Raw genomic sequence first — 24,508 nt, 5'->3', positions numbered from 1 at the left:
GACAAGTAAAAGCATACAATGTAAATTAAGAACGAATTAAAACTGACATATACATCAGAGCACACTCGATAAAATACATCAGGCACTTCTAATGATAGCTTTAAAAGCTGCCATCGACGTCGCGGTTCGCGCTGCTGGTGCGAGCCGGTTCCATGCCGCCGCCGCTCGGTATGAAAAGTGTTTCTGTGTCACCGTCAATCTGCGTCGCGCTAACTGCAGGCTACACTCCACAGACCCTCGGGTTTCTCGACTAGACACGGTTTCGCGCGTGACAAACATATTTCGTACATCGGTTGGCACTCCCTCCGAATTTAACGCATTATACTGTTTTTACTACAATAGCCCTTTCCTCAACGCACTCACCATTGCACTTGGTGTGCGAGCACTATTATTCCTCCACAACCAAGGCCACTCTCAAGTTGAAGTTTCAATCCGTGACCTTTGACCAGGCAGATCCGAAATAGCGAGTGTCGAAGCCATAGCATTGCAACCTTTTTAATGCGCATCCAGGGTCCGATTTCAACATCCCACAGTAAAGCGCATGAACAACAGACAATAGGACCCAATAGCTGACATAGCACGGCACCAAACTGATAAAAGGATCCAGTTGTCAGAATAGAACTCGCTGCCACTGTGCCGTTTGCAATTGACGTTGGGCGACAGAGGCTTTATACTTGGGTGACGATAAAGGCAGTTCGTGACAAGATCGTACCATAGCGACGATGCTAGAACTTCGTGACTTTTGTCGGCTTTGATTCCCATCAGTCAAAGGAGTGACAGATAGATCTGGTGTTATCAATGGATCTGTGGGAGCCTTGGGCCATCAGTGCAGAACGGGCGACAGGTGAGGTAGGACGTCATGTCTCAGTGCCTCAGCGACGGTAGGTTTTCTCGCGGTTTGTGAGTTTTCACAGGCTATTCTCACCTCAAAGGTCCAACTGTTGGAGCAACTGAAGGATGTTAGGCCTCAGTGTCCCGATGGCAGTAAGTTTTCTCACACGCTTTTCTCACCTATCAGTGAGAGGCTGTTGGATAAATGGAAGGAGGCGGTGAGTTGTCTCACGGTCTGCTAGTTTTCTGACGCTATTCTCACCTCCCAGTGTCAGACTGTTCATGTTGGATCGGTTGAAGGGAGCGGTGAGTTTTCTCGCGGTCAGTGAGTTTTCTCACGGCGCTGTTCTCACCTCCCAGCGTGAGACTGTTGGAGCGGCTGATGGTGATTCCACCGGGAAGTAGCAGCGACATCTCGTGGCGCTTCTGGTGCGAACTCAGGTGATCCTCGTTAGTAAACGTCTGTGGAAGGTGGAAACAGATGTGATTACAGCGCAGCAATCAGCTAAGGGATAGAGTCTGATCCAAGGTAACCATTAGCAATTATCGTCGAAGCATTCATGATACAGCAAGCACATGCATAACTCGTATTCACAATTCTAGACGGTCAAAAGTCTGACCATAGGTCATAACGGTCTCAATCCACATAATAGTTCAGTGGATAAAACACTCATCTACTGAACAGATCAGAACTGAGAGCCCGATTGGCGTGCTTCGGCGCTGGCTATTTGCTCCTGATGGTAACGACAGTCAGAAGCAGTGCTCTCTTCAGAGCAGATGAGATCGATGACGAGGAGGAACGTGCCCGGCTATTTGAACACGTTCAATGTTGAACTTTGATTTCAGTGGGTCGCCTAACCGGGATTACCCTAATAGACGTTGAGGGTAAGGATCTGAAGTGTAAATTTTACACCCAATATGCAGAAAAGCGGGTTGAAATTAAAGTATCATATAATAACGTTATAATACATCTAAGCCATAACAGTCGCCGTGCGATAATGCCCCAATTATTTATCCACATACGTTTTTTAATCAAGCAACCAGCCTCTTAGTGTTTCAGCCAACCACTCTATTTAACATAGTGGCTTCTAGGTAGCAGCCAAACGGTAGCAGTATGCAGTTCCCAGAGTAGCGAGCGTGCGGCGGGGTCGGCCATCAGGCTATATTCAGCGGCAGCTCCCGTGTTATTTCCCGGCGTCAAGCGCGGCCGCTCACCCACCGCCTTGCAGCCGGGAGATGTACATTCGAATGGCTTGCTGACCTCTGAGGCCTCTGACATGGTCACTTCAGCCGCCGAGTCGCCAGCGCTGCACCATGCCGGCGTCCGGCACCTGTCAACAGACACATACAAACCGGTCAGCATTGCCCAACAGACACAAACCGTATCACTATTGAGCAGCATATGAATACTGTAAAAGTCAGTAAGCACAAACTGGTCGATGAACACCACTAGCCTACCAATAAGCAGACATTAGGAAGCGATATTCGAGGCTTTTGGAATATAGAGACTGTTTGGGAAATGTTTAATATCCTAACTAATGCCATCTTTCTGGATTTCCCTCTCTGGATTTTTCAGTCGGTCCGTTTATCCAAAGAGTCCATCAGCCCCACAAGCCCGTCAGTTGACAGCCTCTAAGAGGCCTATGCCGAGAACCGGGGGGCCGGGGGGCCGGTCGCCCACTGCAGAGGCCGGGATGATCGATCCTATGCGACACCACGGGACCGCTACTGCCGAGAGAGAGGAGAGAGAGAGAGAGAGAGAGAGAGAGAGAGAGAGAGAGAGAGGAGAGAGAGGAGAGAGGAGAGAGGAGAGAGGAGAGAGGACAGAGGACAGAGGACAGAGGAGAGAGGAGAGAGGAGAGAGGAGAGAGGAGAGAGGAGAGAGGAGAGAGGAGAGAGGAGAGAGGAGAGGCGGCGTGGGGCGCAGTCGGTCGTCAGGGGGACCCCGGTACGGCCCGGGATATAAATGACCTTTGAGAACACGCCCAATTGCCTTTCATCATGAAATCTGCATACGCGTTCGATAAAGGAGAGGAATGGCTACCACCCATCATATAACAACTGACGTAAAAATGCACCTAATAAGAGCGAAATCGTTCATGCCAGAAAGTGGCACACGCTCGAGCACAAACGTCATAGTGCCACGGAGGTCAACATGCCATCAGAGATCGCAGCATAACGAGGTCAATAGTGGCGGATCTATAATAAGAGCGTGTCCCCTCCGGAGATACGGTCGGGCGGACACCGGCCCGGTCAGCACCAACAGACACCGGACAATGGGCCCTGATCTCCGCCACTGCCCGTCTGCTCTCTGTCACTGCCATTCCGCCCACTGAAGCGATGTCACGAGACGACAACGCCGATGCCCGATGACGACGCGACAACGACGACGACGACGACGACGATGAAGACGAGGACGAGGAAGATCCGACGATGGTGAAAACGAAGACAGCGCCGAAATGACGGCAATGACGAAGACTGTCGATAAGAACGATGACGGCGAGCGCGCAAAGACGAAAATGACAGCAAAAACGATGGTAAGGAAAACGACGGCAACAACAACCTAAGCGACAATAACGACAGCAGCGCCAACGACAGTGGCGTCGTTGGCGGCGACGACATTGGTCCATCCGGTCCATTGAACGCCGTCCGCTCGCTGGCCGGCGGGGACGGAAGACGATAAGGCTGAGAGAGGACGATTAGACGCCACGGAAAGATGTGACAGCTCGCTAACTAGGGGCGGGCTGAGGGAATCGAACGTCCCTGCCGTTAGTGAGAGCGTGTGTGGGTTGGGCAAGGCGGCGCTGGAGAGGCTCGGTTGATTGAAAAATGGAGACAGGCAAAATATAGTTTTTTTTCCAAAACTGCTTGGTAGAGCAAAAAAAAAATTATTGTATTAACGGATTCAAAGTTTGTTAAAAGTTTGACAGCCTTTCGTTTTAAAACATCGCACAAAACTAAAACATAAGAAGCTATTCACATGTAAATACTTTGAAGGAAATCATGGAAAATGGGTTAATGGAACGCATTCATCTAGCGACGGCATCCCAACGAAATGGCACCGAAATGTCATCTCTAAATCACGTTACACGGAAATATGCATATCACTTCTCGGAGCCATGCAAATCACCCGAATGGCGCCATTCACGTCGAGTTTGCAGCACGGCTTGCCTTTTAGTAGCCGTCCCTTCACACTGCTACTTGGAGAACTTTAGTAACAGGGCGGTAACTTTTCTGAATTGCCCGCACCTTCCGTCCAACTTTGCTGCTGCCAAGCACTGGTCGACCGACGTATCGTGCCCTCACCGTGACTGGCCAACAAAGCGGTCTAACCGTGATGACAGACAGTCGCAGCCAGGTGACAGGCCGCCAGTACTTTGCTCACAGTTGCAGAAAGCGCGCACCAACAACAGCAGTGACTCCTAATAAAAATAACAGACACACATGGACAGAAGGATCGGTTGACTCAATCATTTTCCTTTTCGAGCAATAAGATCACTTCAGCTTCACGACCCCTAACTAATTTAGACTGATTCTGACGGCACTCGTCGACAGTTACAATTGTATTAGTATATAACACGATTCCTACTCCAAGCGCCTGTCCAAACCTCGGCTCTTTCCCGCCAGCATTCGTTTATCCTATGGTGCGAGAAAGGCTCTGAGAGTATATGCCCCCGGCGGGAGGGAACACTATGACCTATCCGCCCGAGGGCCATATGACATATTGGACAATACGGCAGCCAATATGTGGAGAGCCCGAGGCAAATCTAGCTCGGGGACGGAACGGGATGGGATGGGACATACGAGAAACCACGAAGACAGAATCAGAAAGCTGGAGAGCGAGCGGAGATAAAGTACCCGGTCGGTGGCGACACAGAGAGAAACAAAGCGCTGAATTTGGCGAATGTTCGAAAAGCTGTGACAACTAAGATAGAGGTGAGTTATTGTTTTGTAATTCGTATTCGTTTCGGGCTACACTGAGGTAAAAAATTGTTAAAAACCAAATATTTCCGCTTTATTGAGTAGCCTTGTTCACTGGTTTGAAATATTTCAAACCAGTGAACAAGGCTACTCAATAAAGCCGAAATATTTGGTTTTTAACAATTTTTTACCTCAGTGTAGCCCGAAACGAATACGAATTACTATCATTTACCTGAGGAAGATTAGAAATGACACTTCGTCAATACCTTATTGTTTTGTCTTTATTCGGGTTTAAGATACCTCGCTAGCTATGATTATTTTGGGTCTATGAAGAGGTGAACTTACATTGGCGCATGTTAGTAAAGATCATCGGTAACCGATCAATGCGGTCGTAGGCATAGATGGTGATCGGTAGCGCAGCGGACGGCGGCGCTAATGGAAATAAAGATGGATGTGCCAGTGGCCGCGGTGCGCTGGAGAGCGGATAGGAGGAACGGCGGTAGGAAACGACAGGTGAGGTGATCCATGGCACTGCGCGGAGCCGGCATTGGTGGATGGGTCGCCCATTCACAATGCTACGAGTAAATAGTGGTTCAGTGGATAACAAATAAAGCCAATGGCAAGAGTTCCGAAGAAGCACCAGACATTCGACGGTGGGATTTCAACGGTGATATTTCAACGGCGCTCTGACTGCAATGGCCAGCGCCGGCGCTGTCAGACATTCTTAAAGTCTTCACCTGTCAAATTCAGTTTCCAGTCCAGGCTCACACCAGGCTAGTGTAGTGATATATCTATCAATTTTCACATCAGAGCAATACGGTTAGGATACAGACTCGAAAGTGTGCATTATCGACAAGTGGATAGTGGATATGATAAATGAATAGCGAGAAGCCAGCTAGCTAGCTGAACGATAGGCATCGAATCGCTGACCAGGTGCAAGCAGACGCAATGTTGTTGATAGTTGTTATTGACAAGCGTCGTTGTCGAATAACATTCGTCATGGTAAATTACATATGTCATAGTTTGCTTGTTAGAAAAATGAAATGGCGAACAATCTAATGCTTCCTGGTAAATGTGAAAGGCGTCACATGCTTTAGGGCTGCAATAGAGCTCCAATACTAGCGCCTAGCCTTTCCACAGAACTAATAAGAGCATGAGTATCATCCATCAGACCTTACCCAATCTCAGTATGCCAACAAAGGACTAACGACTCATTCCCTCCATCTATATCTATTTACCCGGCACCCATCGTATCATCAAAAGGGCTCTATATTATCGAAACATTTCCTTTTTTATTTCTATGTATGGCCCAGTCATTCTGTCCGTGATCGTGATGCAGAACGGTGCGGTTGCGGCCACCGCAGCCGCACAATACAGTACCTATAGCCGGGGTGCGGTGTCGGCGCGGCGTGGCTCCGTAATGGGCCATTGACGTATTGTCGGCGGAGGCTGGCTGGGGTGCCGGGAGCGCCGCCTGCGGTGCCCACGAGGCCGGTAAATAGACTCGGCGCCGCCGGCGGATGAGGCGCCGTGACGGCCATACAGCAGTGGGCCGGAGCTGGAGGGTGTATTGAGCCGGCGGCAAGGCCGGCGCCGCCCCGGGGTATAAAATAGACAGACGTCGGACAGATCCCCGGCCATAGACGGGGCCGGACCCGGGAACGGCACGGGTGGGAAATATTGCAGGACATTTCGCAAAATTGCAGGACCGTTTTGCATTCTCGCGACAGCCGGGCGAAAATTCCTATAATTTAATATAGGCAATAATGCAACGGTAGTGACAGTTCGGTCTCATTCTGCTCTCGCTGGACGATGGTGTCTCGGCTATCGCCTGGCACCAGCTGCGCACCATTCCTCTGTGCGTTCTCACCACTCTGCCGTTGGTGCCCTGGGTCGCACTGCCACCACTGGTGCTTGGACGACCTACTCGGCACCGGCAATAACTTGGGTAACGCAGACGTATGGTCCCATGGGCCACATACCCGTCTGGAGACTGCCGCCAACTTTACAGGACGGCAGGCCATTCCAGCTCCCAGGAGAGCCAAGTAGCGAGTGTTACACTTGAAATTATTCTGCCTCTGGGGCCCAAACGCAACGCCGTTTGTTCCCGCTGAAACTGCGCACGGTAATTTAAAATACCAAAACATTTCCTTACAATTTTTGCTCTTATATGTCAGTGTCACGCACACAAAGCGGTCTAACACATAGAGAGTAATTGCTATTCTTGGACTTCGCGTATCGTTAAAATAGTCAATTTTGTTTAAACCGAAATTATAAGCCTGTTCAGCATAAATGAACTGAATCCGTTTTGCACACTCTCCGAACATAAAAAACGGCATAGCGCATGGCCTCAGCTTCGTAATCGTGAGTAAATCGAATAAGACAAACGTCATCTAACGGATAGTCCCAAGGCCGTCCACGAATCACAAGGAACAAATCCGCACATAGCTTTCATCCAACCGTATTCCCGAATAAACACACGACTCCATGCGTTCTTAGCGACAGCGCCAAAAATAGCCCAACCGCGCTATTTAACCCAAAACCGCGCAGCGCCACGCAGACCATATATGGTATCTCAAAAAGGAGCTCGGCGCTCGAGAATTTACACCGCACAGATACCAGCCGACACTAATATGCCGAATATGCATGCAGATAACATATTTGGAAGGATTACAGTCGTGCAGTTAAGTCGGCAACCGCAAACAGCATATGCCTGGTCAAAGCTAAGAGTCAAGATCGAACGTAAAATACTTATATTGATATTGCTTATTGATTGTCTTCATGGAGTACCGATAAATGTTAATATACGGTAATTGTGCCCGAAAGGCTATGGATGAAACTGTGGTGTCCTGTGGTTGCGTCCACCCGGAAGCCCATCATGGATAGCCTAGCACTTTGAAAAGTTCTCAGCTTCCTCAATAACTCGGCTTTATCGAATGTTATCTTCAAAAAGTTGATGGCTTCATATGCTCCCGTCCAGAGGTGGCAAAATGTGGACCCGAGGACCCGGTCCAAAGAACCGGCCTGGACCCATATGGGTCCAGACCGGTTCCTGGCAATTTTCTGACGGGTCCCACCGGGTCTTACCATAAACCATAGATCTTGCACACTACGCCTAATTGCAAAATATGAAGTGAATGGAAATAGAACATTTTCTTATGTATGTTCCTTTCCACACTGTAGCTCATCAGTATTCCCAGAGGGAAAAGGGCTGTTTTACATGATGCAACTAATGATTTCTACAAATACTTTGTATTAATTGACTTTTGGGGAACGGGTCCAACTGATTCCGCATCCAACTTATACCGGGTCTGACTGGTTCCAGAAATGTCCAGCCGGGTCTGGGTCGAGTCTGGTTCCCAAAATTTTCACCTTTTGCCACCTCTACGTCACTGCACCGTGGCTCTGCTCCCTGATCGTTTGAGCACAGGACCGTGACGTGTCATATGGATTAGCCAGCATTACCCTCGCCACTTATCAGCCAAAACAATAGTACACAAAGTCCTGTGAAGTTCCTGAACGCAATGACGTCACCACGAGTCAGTGACGTCATTAGTTCTGTACCCTCCCCACCTGCCCTCACGAGGAGGCGGCGTGGCGGTGGCAGGAGGGGGAGGGGGTGGGAGTGGGGGGGAGGGAACGGGGGGACGAGGGAGGGGGCGGGACGCGCCGGCAGCCTGGCTAATTGGTCATGCAGCCGGCTGATTGGCGCCGGTAACTACATTGGTTCGGCGGGCCCCGATGGATGGCGGCCAGCAGCGGCGAGACGGGGGTAGGGGGAGGTCACGAGGGTTCCCCGTCACGACCTCCAGCCAGCTCAGTCATTTGCAGGGGCGGTGCGGTGGCAAAGCAAATGTTAATTATTAACTTATCAAAGATGGATCTGGAATAAGAGCATCCCCAGTAGTGACATAATATTTTGACATTAAACTAAAATGCAGAGGGTCTTTAAAAAAATGATCGCAGACGGCTCGATCATGCAAAAAATCGTATCATTCCTACAAGTGTGCTACAAGTTATCTTTCTCGATCCACATTTACACTAAAAAGTTGTGATTTGTATCAGAGGTGGCAAAATGTGGACCCGAGGACCCGGTCCAAAGAACCGGCCTGGACCCATATGGGTCCAGACCGGTTCCTGGCAATTTTCTGACGGGTCCCACCGGGTCTTACCATAAACCATAGATCTTGCACACTACGCCTAATTGCAAAATATGAAGTGAATGGAAATAGAACATTTTCTTATGTATGTTCCTTTCCACACTGTAGCTCATCAGTATTCCCAGAGGGAAAAGGGCTGTTTTACATGATGCAACTAATGATTTCTACAAATGCTTTGTATTAATTGACTTTTGGGGAACGGGTCCAACTGATTCCGATTCCAACTTATACCGGGTCTGACTGGTTCCAGAAATGTCCAGCCGGGTCTGGGTCGAGTCTGGTTCCCAAAATTTTCACCTTTTGCCACCTCTAATTTGTATAAAAAAAAATGTTCATTTTTCCTGAGTTAGTCATCGAAAGTTTGTTTTATTTCGATGTCAAGCTTTTCCATTATCCCATAACAAGCTACTAACAAGCTACATAACTCACTCAATTACCATCAGTCAGCAATTCCAATGCACAATGCGGCGTGCCTCGGACACAGGAATTCGTAAATAAGAGCGTGCACCAAGCCTGCATTGATCGGAGTCCCACTAATCCTCAGTATCACCTTTGTAATGGTCGGGGTTACTTGTTAGCCTATTGTGATCCATATGGAGCGTGATAGTGGGCTTATGGAGATAATCATAATTGGACGTCATTACAGTCTCGACAGAGACTAGGACTGAAAATAGCACATGATCAAAGCCTGCGACAGCTAAAACACATTCTCGGAATACAGAATGGTTAATTTGGTTTACCCAGTGAATAATCAAATAGCACGTATGCTAATTGACCCTTGCATCTGCAATAAGGCAGTTGGTGCAAATACGGGAGCCAGTGCTTCCTTGCTTGAAAAACATCAGGCTTAAATCTGTATTTCACATGTCGTCCATAGCAATCCCTCGTTTTATTTGGCTTATAAATTACTTTTTAGAAGCAGTAGCATCGTACTTTATAAGCATGTTATATCAAAACTCGAGCCAGCATGATTGCCAAGGGTGCCGACATGTCTTGATTATAGCGTCACAACGTGGCATGCATGACTAATCTTGGCGGCAGGAAAACCAACAAAGGGGTTACTGTTTGCAACATTTAGCCTTTCAAGGCTACTCATCGGTAATCGCCGTATTATAAACATTTTCTCCTCGTGAAAGTAGTAAAGCACGAGCCGTGCCTGTATTATAGCAGAACTATAGGCAAGTAGGCAAGGAAGCATCCATACTGCTTTTGGCGATCGTAATTATCGATGAAACGCGCTATGGTTTAATTATCACGTTTCATTTCTAGCAAATCTCGTCTCTAGCCACAGTCGCATTCAGAACCACGGATTACTTTCCTCGTACCGCAATTCCATTTCAAGGCCACAACGATATATCACCAGAGGGAATGAGAAATGCCAGAAACGCGCTGCGCACTCGGCGCCGTTCCGCTCACGCAGGAAGTACCATGGCTTATCTCGTCACCGGCGTAAAAATGCCCCGCTGAGAAGGATGTCAGCTGGGACACAGGACCGTGTCGCTATCTTTCCTGGACCGGGAAGCCGGCAGACACCGGCGCGACGGCCGGACGGTGCACCGCGAGGCCGGCGGGCGGCGGAGGCAGAAATAACGCCCCACAGCCGGCCGGCGCCCTTCTGAGTCACAGCTGATTCATACGTCATCGCCAACCAATCGGTCACGGTCAGCCTGGAACGGCCACCAGCCGACGCCGCAGGCAATTGCTACCAAAATAGTCTGTTGGAGCCACGTGAGACAAGGAAATGTCAGGTAGGCATCACAACATTTAACAAAAGCACCCTCCCTCACCCCAGTCAGAAAAAGAAAGGACTCAAGACATCGGGTGAGTTTCGGCCGCCGACTGTTTCGTCTACCGACCGATGGGTACAGCTGCAGCGAGCCCGTCGAAGCGTCGCCGGTGGTCCGCAGTAGGTGCGATCCACGTCGACGGTAGTTTGTTTGCTGCACTGCCACACTGCCCCGTCGGTCGGTACCGGCAGCAGCCGCGCTGGGTGGGCTCTGACCGACGTCAGAACCGGGCCGAAATCGGCCTCAGAGTCGGTCCGGTCAGATCTATCCGGCCTGCTCGGTCATGGGTGCGCACCTAATCTGACTCTGGCCCAGGCGCGGATACAAGGGGGGGGCCATGGGGGCCATGGCCCCCCCCCCTTGGCCGATTTTTTTCAAAAATAAAATAAAAAGTTAAAAAGTTAAAAAGCTGAAAAGGGGGCCTCCTGAAAATAAAGTGGCCGAAATCCGATGAGTTTTTTTTAACCTACCCACTTAGTTATTTCTTAGAAGACTAGCTGAGAAGACTTCTTTGTTAGAAGATTGGTAAAGCTTTTCATAACTTGGAGGTCTCTTATACTCACAGAGATGACCACTTTTACAGGGCCTCCTAACCTGCACAGAGGGCCTCCAAGCCTGCACAGATGTTGAGATGTTGCCTGAACAGCTAGATAAGCTCAATAGACGCAGTTTTTTTTGGGGGGGGGGGCCAACAAGTGGGTAGATGGGGCCTCCAACAGGTGGGATTATGGGGGGGCCTCCTGGTTTCTAATGGCCCCTCCCTTGGAGATTTTCTGGATCCGCCCCTGCTCTGGCCTGACCTGACCTACCAAGGTATTTCCGTCGTTCGACTCTAGCCTGACTCGACTAAATTGGACCATAAGTCCGCTCAGATCTGAATCGATCCGGCCTGGTACAACTAGCATCAAAGAGCATCGACTCTAGACGAAGAGCCGACCCAAGCCGAGCAGACTCAGCAACCGGAGCGTAGAACTACATAAAACAGAATGATGTCACCTCTGTGTCCAGCGTCCGCGGTCCACGAACACCCGGCCTCCTGTCAACCATCGCGTGAGTGTGATTCAAAATATTATGCTTCGTGACGTGAAATGACGTAAGTAGCCGGTATAACAACCAGCACGAAACGTTGCGTTCATGCGCATTAGATTTGACCAATTTAATTGTAGTTAAAATCAAGTTGGTATCCACTTGTCAGACAAGCCAAAGTAAGGTCAGTACCGCTTCATGTCATGAGGTGACGAGCCCAAATATCTCACAAAGAACAGCGAGCTCGAATTAGGCGGCCGATTCCAGCTCAGCGCTCTTCCGGGTGAATCATTTCAGCCCTGACATCACTCCCGCCCGGACATCATTCCACGCGAGTCAGCTGTGCGTCAGCCCACTCGTCAGTCGGCACAGACATTCTTCCAATCGACCATCACCTTTCGGCGCACTCTCTGGCCCCCTGGGCTTCCTAATGCGGGCCGTCCCAGGGTTCCAGGAGACGCATACCAGTCGTGGTCAGCCGCAGCCGCTGGGACTCTCTCGGCCACCGCACAGCGCTGAGTCAGGCAGAGGAGTGCCTTCGTTTCATCCCTCAGTTTCCGAACTGCGTCCAATCCGACCGAAGCCACGCACGTATGCCCTGGAGCGCTGAATTGTTAAATGAACCTCGGCCGAACACGGCGACTTTTGAGGCAGTGAATACGGAGGATTTCCGTTCCCGTTGAAAGCGATTCTTATAGGCATGTCAAACATACGCTCAGATGCACCTAAATAGCCTTTCCATCTGGTGAATAAATTTATGTTTGACTATCATAAAAGGCATAGCCCGTCGTAGGTAAGATGGCTAATGACACACTGGTCTCCTAACCTGGCGTGTCTACTAGCGTCCAGCACACACGAGTAGGGCCCAACGAGCAGCTAGGAGGAAATCGATCTGTTATAGCTTTGTCATATCTTCTTTATGCTACCCACACATAAAAGCAGGAATACTAAATTTCACTAACTGCGCCATTACACTACAAAGAACGCTGCCATACCCCGAATAGAACTTCTGCAGGCCATTTCATCGTAAACAAAAGTTTTACGAGCAGACAAATGATACGCAAAGCCCTTCGCCTGAAGTTGTAAAAATGCTGGGAGCCGGAATCCGACATCCAGACAGCGAGTTAGCGCCTCGGCTTTAGAGCGAGATCAGACCAATCTTGTCTGCTATTCCCAGGGAAAACCGGCAGCCGGTCTGAACAAACAAGAAACGAAAAGCCTGAATAAAATGGAACGAAATCACACACTCAATAATGGAGTTTTGTAGCGTGTTTTCAAATATCGAAAGCAAAGCGCCAGGTCTGGTCAAAATATCTCAGCTGCATGATAGCTTTCTATTGGGAGCGAGCTTCGAGAGCGACAGCAGCGTTTGGTGCTTTATCAAATCAATACTTCACCCCTCTGCCGGTCAAGCTTTCAGTTCACCCCTCACCCCCCCCCCGCCCCTGACCACCCGCAGACACCAGTGGACATCGCCGTTTGGCACCTGTACAAAACATGTGAGCAGCCGCCCACCATCACACGATCCGCTTTAGAGCTGACACGTCGCCTCAGAAAACACGGGTACTAATATCAATTAGGGAGGCCTAGGATCGTCCCAGGTCATCCCCGGAACCTGTGACATTTGCGGTGCACCAGCGACAATCTCCAGTGGCTCGCGCGAATGTCGGTTGCAGTCCGCGACCTTGGAGCTCGGCCACAGACGATGGGCAAACACAGCTGGACGGTGTCTCGCCAGAAGTGAGACACCGCGGTCACGACGGGTACAGGCTACTGTCTACCCTTCCCCCCCCCCCGTCTAAAGTCTGTAGAATACAGTCCATAGTCAATTTTCCACTCTCAACCCACCGTCCAACGTCCACCGTCCACTGATCACTGTCCATTATTCACTATCCAATAATAAAAATCACCAATCATATATCGCAAATATTCTGACTACAACAAGTTAGTTTAGACTTTTAGAGAGACCATCCGGTCTGCACCTGTCACAGGGATACCAACCCCTTCCGTCACCCAGTCCCCAGCTCGTATCTGTTTTACAGTTGACAAAAGCAGCGGCGGAGCGCTGAATCGGCACGGAGCTCGTTTCGGTGCTGGCTCAGCAATAAACCAACAGTGACTGTCCCGAACCGGGGCTCCTGTGTGCTAGGTTCAGTGCACTGTATGAATACCGTGCATCGGTCGCCGTGTGCACGGCTGCACACGAGTGTTGCACGGGTCGAGGGAGACCGATTCAGGGCAGAAGGGAAGCTTGTGGCCGATGAGGAGGTGTTGAAGCGTCAGATACTGACACTTCAATAAAGTTGATTTAACAGGTGACACCATCTCACCCATGGTGATGTAAGCAGAGCGTAAACCGGTCTCAAAACTTTTTTATTCCATTTTTAAAAACGAACTTTCAACGACCAAGCCAGTAGGTCAAAATGGCATAACTCATGGCACCATATCTCGACCGGTCCTGCTCAACGCTCGCCAGAGTATCCCTCACCCAGGAACCCCCGACCGATAACCATCAGCTCCTCCATCACCGCACCGCTCCGGCCTACAGACACTGCCTCAAAACTCGCCCCACAGATCTACAGCTGCTCCGAGCCCGCGCGTCGTTACCGTCGACCGAGCCCGTCGGAGTCGACGGTCCCACCGGCGGCTGGCGTCGACAGCGGCTCTGACAAATCGGGCCGTCCCCGGAGACGGGATCCGACAAACAGCAATCATAGGACAGGCCCCCGGGCGACACTGGGCTGGTCGGAGGGCCCACCCGCGGCGTGGCGCATCCAGCGGCGCAGGCTGGAAGGAATAAGGCTCCGAGTCTAGGTCGATATTCGGCTGATCCGGAATGAGCGACATTGGCCTCGTCGCTGCAGATGATGTGATAGTTATCTGTGGGATGTCACGGTAAGCCTTATTCGCAGGGGTTGTTTTACAATAAATATGTGTTGGAAAATACAGCTGTCTAAACTACTCATCAAAAGAGCACCGACATCGAAGGACCGATCTCCGCAAAACTCCTGATGCCTTCGGGCCTGCCTCAATATCGACAGATCCTTCAGCACAGCATCCGCCCCATTCCGAGCACCCGTATCGGTACCGCCTCCGGCGTCACAGGGCGTGGCCACACGTCCTGCCGTCCCGGTGTGGATGTCCGGTCTCTCCACCCTCCCAATCCCGGCACATCCTCACCCACCCTTGCCAACACTTCCTCATCCCCACCATCCCCACAGACACTCACTCAACCTTCCCAGTCTACTCTCTCCACCGCCACCGGCTCATTTCTGTCACATCTCTGTCCGCCTCCGAACATATCTCACCGCCTAAATCGCCTTTGCTTCAACCTCTATCCCACCCCATCCAACGCCTTTGTCGCAATGCCATTCATCGAGACCTTATAAGGTCTCAACATTGCTTATATATAAGTGATATTTACATTATCTATGCTCACATTCACTTTATTTCCGAATCCACCTTTGACTTCACATCAGCCTCCAAAAAGCCGTAGTCTCCGCCAAAAGCCTCCGCCTTCGGCGGCGACGGCGACAGGCGTCCTCCACGGACCGTCGCCCGTCGGCAGCGGTGCCAAACGACGCGCTGCGACGGCGCCAGACCGCCCAGCACACCGACGCGCCGCCGCCGCCGCTCGTAGTCGCGTCCGTCGCGACAGAATGCACAAATCGAGCCCCCCAGTCGGCTTCTGTTTATGGCTCCGTCTGTCAGGCAGATGAAGTGTTACAACTGTCTGTCGCCGGAGAGTGGAAACCCGACGACTTTCGAGCTCACACATGGGAGTGGTGCTATTTTTGCGGTGCGAGCTGAAAGGCTCTCCCCTGAGGAGCGATGTTGGGCGGCCTTTTTCCGGCGGCCGCGCTGACAGCTCGAGACGGAGTCCGGTGCCAAGAACGGCGAGCGGCGCATAGCAGTCGGTCTGGGCCCCCACAGCTCTCTGCCCCCCAGCTCTCCCCCTCTGCACAACCCCTACCACTCTACCTACAGCAGATAGCTGTGGTCACTGGTCGGTTAAAGTTGCTAATCCACACGACCTTCTCTCCCCTTCCCTCTCCCCTACACAACCCCTGCCCCTCCCACTCTACCGAGCAGCAGACAGCTGTGGTCACTAACTAGACGGCCGAGTCGCAGATCCTCATAGTCCTCTTTCTTCTCTCTCCCCTCTGCACAACCCCATCACTCTACCTACAGCAGATAGTTGTGGTCACTGGCCGGTGAGACACAAATCCCCATGGCTAGCTGCCCTCTCCTCTCTCCGCACACAACTGCTGTTTAGCCAGGATTCAGGAAGTCATAGTCACCAGTTAGCCTGTGACGTGGTTCCGACTGCATGGATCTGCAAATCAGCTTGCATGCAGCGTGCAATGTGCATGGGGAATCCCGTATGGAAGCCTGGCATGGATCATATTTGGGACATGGAATATGTTAACGCGATCATTTGGCCACCAGGGCCTCGTTTCTTAAAAGGAATCATTTACGGCTTTCCGTCAATTATGCCAGATTTGGCGTATTTGAGGCCAACTCTGCCTTGCATAACAGGAAGGTAGGTCGTTAGCAAAACAAAAAGTAATGTAAGGTGCACGACCAATTTAAGAAAAGTTTATGCAAATATGCATCATTGTTTAAGAATCCGTCGTTGTGGTTAATGCCTGGCAATTCCCCTGCAAGAAAATCTTACCCAAGCACACGCAACGAAAATCACGCCTGTTCAGGGTGTCTGATCACCAGTGGCTAACAAAGCATCTCAATTTGCGCATCCCTCGTTTCCCGGAACCAAAGCTCACACCTATTCTCCGTGGGACTGCCGACAATACCAGACTGGAGTGCTTTCACGCGGAGCTGCGGTGGCTGCACCTGAGTCCATTGTGTCGCTCAGGTGTCCAGGGAGGGATGGTCAGTAACAATCGATAGATTGGCCACAACTAGATTGGCTGCGGGGAATGAGATACGGATAGCAAGATGCGGGACATCGCTAACGATGAAAACATCCAATAACGATGTCTCATTAGCAGAAGTCACAAAATTAAGCCATATCTTGTCATATCTTGCCATATCTTGCAAAACCAGCGCAGTGAATTAAATAGGATCATCACAAATGGCAAAAACAACTTCACAAGCAGATGTTGACGAGACGTCATTTTGGTTATCTTTGCAATGAGTAGCCGGTAGCGCCTTCCAAGTAAACGCTCTAAAGCTCGTTTGATTGACAGAATAACAAAATATCCGATCACCACAGAAGCCAGGTGTGCTGGAAGGCTTTGCGACCATCCGAGCTACAGCGCCTAACCAAGTGTAAAAAGGAAAACACGTCAGATGACAACCAACGTGGCAGAGCAGAAAAGCAAAATGACTCGCCAGAAAATCGAAGAGTAGCAGAGGATGAAGGGATAAATGGTGCAAAAAGGAAGCAGGAACGAGAAGCAAGGAGAGAGAGAGAGAGAGAGAGAGAGAGAGAGAGAGAGAGAGAGAGAGAGAGAGAGAGAGAGAGAGAGAGAGAGAGGCGTGCCTGATCAAGACGGAGCGATGCAGCGGCCGGTTGATGGGCGGAACATGTGCTGGGAGAGTATGGGGAGTGGCTGTCAGGACAGAGGGCGGAACTACGACGTGCAGGGGGCGTGGCGGACGGGAGTAGATGACGGAAGAGGAAAGAGCGACTATCAGATATCGGTAGGGAATGAAAGGGAACTTGGCGGGTGAGTCAACAAGGGACACAAGTATAACGGGATGACTAAGGCACCAAATGTTAAAATGGAACACACCGTTTTAAAATTAAACCCTTAGGTATAGCCCCAAATTCCAAGGAATTCAACAACTATACCTCGGACCAATAGCTAGCCTCGCACTACCGTAAAACTCAACTACCTACGCCGCTGCAGTGCGCCCCCGTAAAACACAGCCCCTTCCCAGCCAGACCCTCATGGCACGGATCGTTTAGCCGTCTCTCCGGCGCGCTGGCTTCAGTTGAGCGCGGCGCACCGGCGGCGGCACGCGGCGTCAATATTGCAGTGGGCGCGCCGCGCCGTCGGGATCGATCACCGGCCGACGGCGCCGGCCGCGTGCTCGCCCTCGTCGTTGGCGACGAGCCGGCCGAGCGACGGCACTGAGAAGCCGCCCACGCCGTCGTGCTACATCGATTCAACGGCCGGCTGGGCAGTGAGCGGAGTGCAGGGCAGATTCCGGTGAGAGCAGTTCAGTGAGAGTTTGGGGAAAAGGTCAGTCCAAGAGCTGGAGGCTGTCAGTGGATTGGATCCGACTTAGAGCACACGTCCGACCAACGATCCGACCAGCCCGGCTGCGCGACCTTGAAACTGAACCAGGCCACTCCGACGATCTGCACCACTCACCGGTCACCACGTCCAGGTCACCAGCAGGTCACCTCCGCACCAGCACCGTCCGGCACACCCGGCACCAGCCGCACCCTCCGCACCCGGCGCACGGTCGGTCGGTCTCGCGCGCAGGCTGATCGCCGTGGTCCTACAGTACGCCGACTGGACGCGCCCGGCGCCCGACGGCCGTGCCCCGCGTCCGAGCCCGACCGGCACTGCCCGGCGACCGCGCTCGGTCCGCAGCGAGCGCGAGCGACTGGAGCGGGGCTCAGCCGGGTCCAGGCGGGGCCGAGCCGGGCCACTGCCGCCCGCGGCGCCTGTGACCAGCTAACGGAACGGATTGGGGAGCGCAGGGAGGACCGGTGCGGTGTGCCGTGTGAGAAGAGCCGAGCAAGGTCGCGCGCCGTGGTGAGAAGGATCAGAGATCAGATACGACGGCCGGATAGGATCTGACGCAGCGGTGGGATACGGCGGATAGCGGCGATCCGGACTGGATACGGTGAGTTACTGCTCGTTCTGGCCAGAGCTTGCAGTCTTTGGTTGCAGCTCTGTCATTGGATAGGGCGAGTGTCTTGTGATAATGCTCAAGTAAGTCCAATGTTGATAATATTGTTTGGCGATATTCATTCGCACAAAAATGTATGTAAATGCTTGAAATATTCCCCATTTCCCCATATTAACATGTTCCACTTTCGCAATTTAAAAACTCATACACTTTTCTTCGCGAAAAAAAAAATGGATTAAAGCCATCCAATCATCTGCTATTTGAATTTGTCCTTGAAACCCACAAATGAGACTCTTCCCCATTCACTGAGACCAACTTCGAGTCAAATTGGCTGCGAGAGCGAGGTATCTCCAATTCCATCGCCGTTTGTTATTCGTCCAGACTGCAATTAGATGCAAATATAGGTACTCCTTCCTCTCCCATCCTCTCATCCTGGCAGCGCGCAGGCGAGCCAATAACCAATGGGTGACAACTAATGCCTGCAATTGTTACGGAGCGAGCGAAGCGAGCGGAGTCTCATACTGAATTAAGGGAAAATCCTGAGTATGAGCGGCCGTGGGGACGCTCTTCAAAAGCTAATATCTTAGGAACGGGACATCCGATTGACAAGCGGTCTTCTTTACTGAATGTCACTTGGACGTAAAAGTTCTGTGGTGTAATGGCCACCATGCGTTCTTGCCAACCAACGCACGTGGCGCGTGGTAAAGTTGGACATTTTTTAAGAACCCCCAAAATTGCAACCTCAATAACGGCACAACGGTTGGGCCGATTGAATTGAAACTCGGTACACAGTTAGGTCTCCATCAGATAATTCATCTGCATGTGTTAAGGTTGGGGTGCTACAGCACGTGCGCACGTGCAGGGGGCGCTCCCAGATCTCGAGAACGGCTGGGCCGATTGCGCTCAAATTTGGTACACGGTTGGGGACCAGTTAGTAGGGTGCCGTGCAAAAGTCAGTTTGGACCCCGCTTGCACGTGCGCACGTGCAGTGTGCCGCTTCCAGATCTCGAGAACGGCTAGGCCGATTGCGCTGAAATTTGGCACATCGCTAAAGACCGGTTAGTAGGGTGCAGTGGACAAGTTAGTTGGAGGTACCCCCTCGCAATTTCGCACGTGCAAGGCCCATCCTCTCGCTCGCTCCGTTGGTCGCCCAAAAGGCGTTTTACTGGTAATTATTGAGATGCAGAGAAAAACTGCTGAGTCATCGCAAAGTCCACAACTTTCAACGATACGGCGTAGTGTCCTGGATGGATTATTCTCACATAATGAAGTGAATTTTTTCACACCGGGCACATCAGTAGCAAAGTAATCTTGGGGCACATGGCGAGTTCCAAATGCACCACCCGTTTCATCTAACCTAACGCCACGCCCGGTAATTCAGGAAACACGAGAATCTTCCCGGCAGTTTGCCGTGTCCAAACACCAGCCATGTCACCGCTCTGTCACCTACAAATGTAAACACTCCATTAACCCGACAGACTAATATCAACACTGGCCAAACTCCGCAACGATATCCGGTCCCGTCTGGCAGAGAAAAGTTCCCACTCGACAAACCAGAAACAGGCGCCATTCGTCATGACATCAGACGACCTTGAGAACAGCGCTGCCAGCCAGGACACTGTCCAAGTCGGGCGCTAAAATAACCATCGAGAACCAGCCCGTAGGGGTCACTGGGTGAATACAAGCGTCGCCTGGGCTTACACAGACCACGGACGGACCACTGACCGCCTGCAACCCAAGGTCGTACAACACCCTTTCAAAAGGAACACTGATATGGTTCAGCCGACATGACCACTGAAACCTGTAAAAGGAATCTTTCACGTGGATGACGTCAAACAGCCGTTGTAAAGACGGTGCACACGGACCATTCCGTGATCAGTTAGTGCAGAAATAAACATGGGAAAACGTGCATATTGCACAATGCACAATGCATGTTTCGAGCAGGTACCAAACACGTTAGGATGGGTTCCCACGCTTAGCTGGATCAGCACCAACACCCCAAACCACAACCCCGAAAAGTAACATCTCCAATCATGTAAAACCGTTTCTTCTTATCTGCCCGGGACCGCCCCCTCCATTTGTACCGATTGGCTGGATTGAGCCGGGATGGGTCGGGCCGGGGCTGTCGGAGGCGGCGTCTGTGGCGGTCGGCCGGCCGGTGGCTGAAACAGTACCGCAGTAGCGCCCCTATTGATCCCGCCGCTGGCTCTGTGGCCCGGCCGCACCGACACCGGCCGCCGCGGGCTATAGCCGCCGGCCGACCGGCCGTACAGAGCTGCGGCCGGCACTCGCCGCTTTACGACCGGTCAGAGGGGGCGGAACACGGCCCCAGCTACGACCGCGGTGGTAGGGTATATTGTGGGCCATTGGGGTAAAACTCAGCATGACAAATAAGCTGTCACTGGCAAATGAAGAGGAGGCGCACTTTGCGTATCAACATCAATAAGCGTTCCCTGCATTCTCAGCAACCCTGCAGGTTACAAGACACGTTTTTTGGTATCTATAGGTGGTGAAAAGTGCTCGCACAATCATCCGCCACGTCCCCTTCACTTCATCAAGGCGGCGGAACAGGCTTGATAAACTGGATAACTGGATAACTGGATAAAATGGATGATTGATATTCATATATGAGCGACGCGTGAGGGGAACAAAACGTCCCTTGGAGGCTTAGGTCAAGCAAGTGATGAATGGGGAAAGGAGGAATATGTACAGCCCTCTGCAAACTGCGTGGTAGGTATTCTTTTTCGACAAAACCGAGAATAACGCGGATAATATGCTATCGGTCATTCGCAAATCGCAACAGGAAGACACGCGTGATTCCGTACCTTAGATTGGCATCATTACCGTATTCATTTTCCTTCTAGTTCGGCAACAAAATCCAAAAGTTTATATTTGCGCCCAAAACAAACTTTTGCATTTTGTTGCCACACAAGGCGTATACTTTGTTTAGTGATACACCTAATCGAAGGAGTGGAGCATGGCGCATCTATTTGCAGTGAGTTCTGACCGACTGATAGCATAGCCCCTGAGTTATTATCGGTTTTGTCGAAAAAAGAATACCTACCACGCAGTCTGCTGAGGGCTGTACCTTGCAACCAGTAAATCAAGTGGGAGACTACTACTATGGGAAATGTGGGAGATGTAGTAGCAAAATGTGAGGTTCCAAAGTCAAAACGTTTTAAATCTACGTGATACATAGGCACAAATGTTGGACTTTGGCATAGGTGGACACATGCATTATGCAAATGAACATATCACCTTTCAGATTGTCTAAAAGTGATCTTTTCCAAGCGAGACAGTTGCTTTATGCCGACAACATATGTATTTATCTCCGTATATCAAATAAAGCCCGGCATAAACTATGGAAAACAACTTTGCTATGCTAAGCATCTGATCTGGTTCATAAAAATAAACTATCCACAAAATCGCGGTAAATACCCAGATTAGAGAAAGGCTATTACCCTGATCAACATGACATTTGCCAAGGTCGTTTGACTGCTACATTGCCAACCACCACAAGAAACGCAGAGAATGTCCCCGACCCTGAGACAAATTACTGAGGAATGTGAGTGGAATGGCTCGGAACTCCGACCACAAAATCCCTAGGCACCTAATGTTTCACGTAGAATGTCGATTGACATCACCGATATGAGAAAAGATATCCCCTACACCTAATCATTCGTCACTATGGTAAAAAAAAATGAAGAGTGGAAATGAAAGGGGAGAAAACAAAAGAGGGAAAGAGAACGAGAAAGGAAAGGACAATGAACAGGGAGTTGGAAGTTGGGATCTTGAATTGATCCAATGTTGAGACTTAGCGTTTTACGTTCAAGCAGCCGAGCAGCCGAGTACAATCAGTTGCGGGTTTGAGTGAAAATTTTACTTTTACGGCAGATCAAAAATGAATACGACGCCAAGGCATCAATGACATATCTTCAATGACATGACAATGACATATCATCAATGATTATATCTTATTGGACATATAAAGCGGTTACTGAGAGATTCCAAAATCAAAATAAGCCAAAAATCCGCCGCCCAAATATCACCGCGCACGTTACAAAAAGCGTTGTCACAGAACAAAGGGAACGGCTCGAACTCAAGACGCGATACTTCGGGTGAACTATAACTCGAATATCAATTAAATTAGCGTCCTTACAAATCAGTTTCACGCAGCTTCTCAAAGCGAAAACAGACAAAACGTTTGGTTACCAGGCCGTCCTTAACATTTCATGCGATTTGTCCCGGAGTATCTGATTACCCCCAGGACTCAGTTCATGGTCTAACGCGAGTTGTCGCCTACTTCTCACATAAACCCTAACTTTATTAGTCCGAATGACAATCATTTACAGCGTTTCATTTCGAGCCCAGAATATTCACTCAATTCAAGACTGGCCTTATCGCAACTTCTCTAGCTTTACCACGGCTCGAATGAGATGCTCCGCCACACATGCGCATCATCTGAGCTAGAATCATGCATGGCACGCGTCTGCGCACCGCTCCTCCTGATCAATCCATCCCCGGAGCTGCATCGTCTTCAGCGTTCGTTTATCAACCTTCAGAGAAGAGTGTAATTATCCCGGCTAGCTGCAAATTACGTCAGCTCTAAGCCACCCAACACCAACGCGAGCAAAGTAATTTCCTCCCGAAAACTTTGCGGGAACATTAATCACCATTTGTGCTATTTTTCACCGCACGATAAAGGGATCGTGATATTTTGTGGGTCGTCTGTGTGGACCGCCCTGCCGCTACCGCACGGCCGACCCAAAGCACCGACACCGATCAATGCCGACGAAAGGCAGACCGGCCGCGCCCGGCGAGCGTGTGATAAAGCTTCACGTGAGCCAAGGTCCACTTCAATGGCCCCCAGAGCCGGCCACATCGGGGCCGCCGCGGTGGGAAATAGGGGTAATGTGCGCTGGTGCACAGTGGAATGCGACAACAGCGAGCCTGGGTCAGGATTAGTAAATCGAGTCGTGTGGAGGAGCTTTGGGGTGGTCAGGGCTTACATGCCGCGGAGTGCATGGTAACTATCAGGGCCGATTTGGAAGATGGGGCGATAAGACGACCGGAATAGTGAAATGGCGTGTTCAGTATTGCATTACAAGCATGTGTTGTTACTCGCTGCACATCACGGCAAACTTAGCAGACGCAAACTGACGTAAAACAAGTCATGTTGATGTTGCAATAGACGAGTTTTAAGGCACACTCCAAAGTGATGTATGTGATCCAGTTGTGTGTACCAAACCTAACGAGCCTTTGCTTTGCTAACAGCCATTTTTTACTGTGGAAGATGTGGATCGAAGACAAACATATCGCAGCGGCCAGCGCTGTGAAATAATCACACCCCAAGGGAGGTGAAGAAAATGTATCAACAAATAAATGTAGCACACCCTGATTTACATCTTCCTATTACGCAACAATATTGCAACTTACGATTTAGTATTTACTGCGAGGAAACATGAAAATGTTCAAGAAAATTTGTAAAATCTATCAGCCTCTAGCCCCTGCCCAATCGCTCTGTCAAGATCGTCCTCAATAAGAAATCGGATTACCGTGCCTTATGCTTGAAAGAATCCGCACAGCAACAGCAAAGCAGCACGCATAGAACATCCGGACGTAGTCGATGAGCAGAGTAAAATCTGGCGCCAATCATCGGAAACTGCTGCTGTTGGTAGCAACGCGCCTGCCAGCGCCAAACTCAGAGCTCAGAGCTAGCTCAATCCCTGCCCGTCCATCGCTCCTGTCCCCGGTGGCACTGGAACCATTTCCTGTGTCTCCGACCCGCCCCGGAACCAGACAGTGACCATTCCGCCCGTCACACGTTAAACCCGACACTCCGGTCATCCGCCGTCCACCTCTACGGACATCGTGACCGACATAACTCGGCGTCATCAGCGCTACCTCCGGCGTCATCAGCGCCGCGTCATCAGCCGCGCACGCCGGCAGTCA

The 24,508-nt window shown here is 50.7% G+C and overlaps 2 protein-coding genes across 7 annotated transcripts in view; one reads left to right on the top strand and one right to left on the bottom strand.

Annotated features, from left to right (window-relative positions):
• The window catches only part of LOC122388710 (cyclic AMP-responsive element-binding protein 5-like), a 91,173-nt gene that overhangs the window by 60,340 nt on the left and 6,325 nt on the right, over positions 1 to 24,508 (bottom strand). For 2 of the 5 annotated variants that reach the window (XM_043380061.1, XM_043380065.1), the window contains exons 3-4: positions 2,051 to 2,162; positions 1,185 to 1,293 (exon numbers count right to left, since the gene is read on the bottom strand). In XM_043380061.1, coding sequence (XP_043235996.1) covers positions 1,185 to 1,293; positions 2,051 to 2,110 — 169 coding nt within the window. In that variant the 5' untranslated portion in view covers positions 2,111 to 2,162. Of the gene's footprint in view, positions 1 to 1,184; positions 1,294 to 2,050; positions 2,163 to 18,069; positions 18,184 to 24,508 lie in introns of those variants that run through there. The other 3 variants (XM_043380064.1, XM_043380062.1, XM_043380063.1) reach the window with 3 other exon arrangements.
• The window catches only part of LOC122388711 (protein quiver-like), a 35,917-nt gene continuing 29,665 nt past the window's right edge, over positions 18,257 to 24,508 (top strand). The window contains exon 1 of one of the 2 annotated variants that reach the window (XR_006257858.1): positions 18,257 to 18,550. The gene's annotated coding sequence lies outside the window, so the exon portion shown is untranslated. The remainder of the gene's footprint in view (positions 18,551 to 24,508) is intronic. The other variant, XM_043380067.1, reaches the window with a different exon arrangement.

The sequence above is a fragment of the Amphibalanus amphitrite genome, unplaced genomic scaffold (assembly GCF_019059575.1).
Source record: "Amphibalanus amphitrite isolate SeventyFive unplaced genomic scaffold, NRLGWU_Aamphi_draft 000333F_arrow, whole genome shotgun sequence".
Taxonomy (NCBI): domain Eukaryota; kingdom Metazoa; phylum Arthropoda; class Thecostraca; order Balanomorpha; family Balanidae; genus Amphibalanus; species Amphibalanus amphitrite.
The sequence above is the reverse complement of the archived record's forward strand: the minus strand, read 5'-3'. Positions and strand labels throughout refer to the sequence as shown.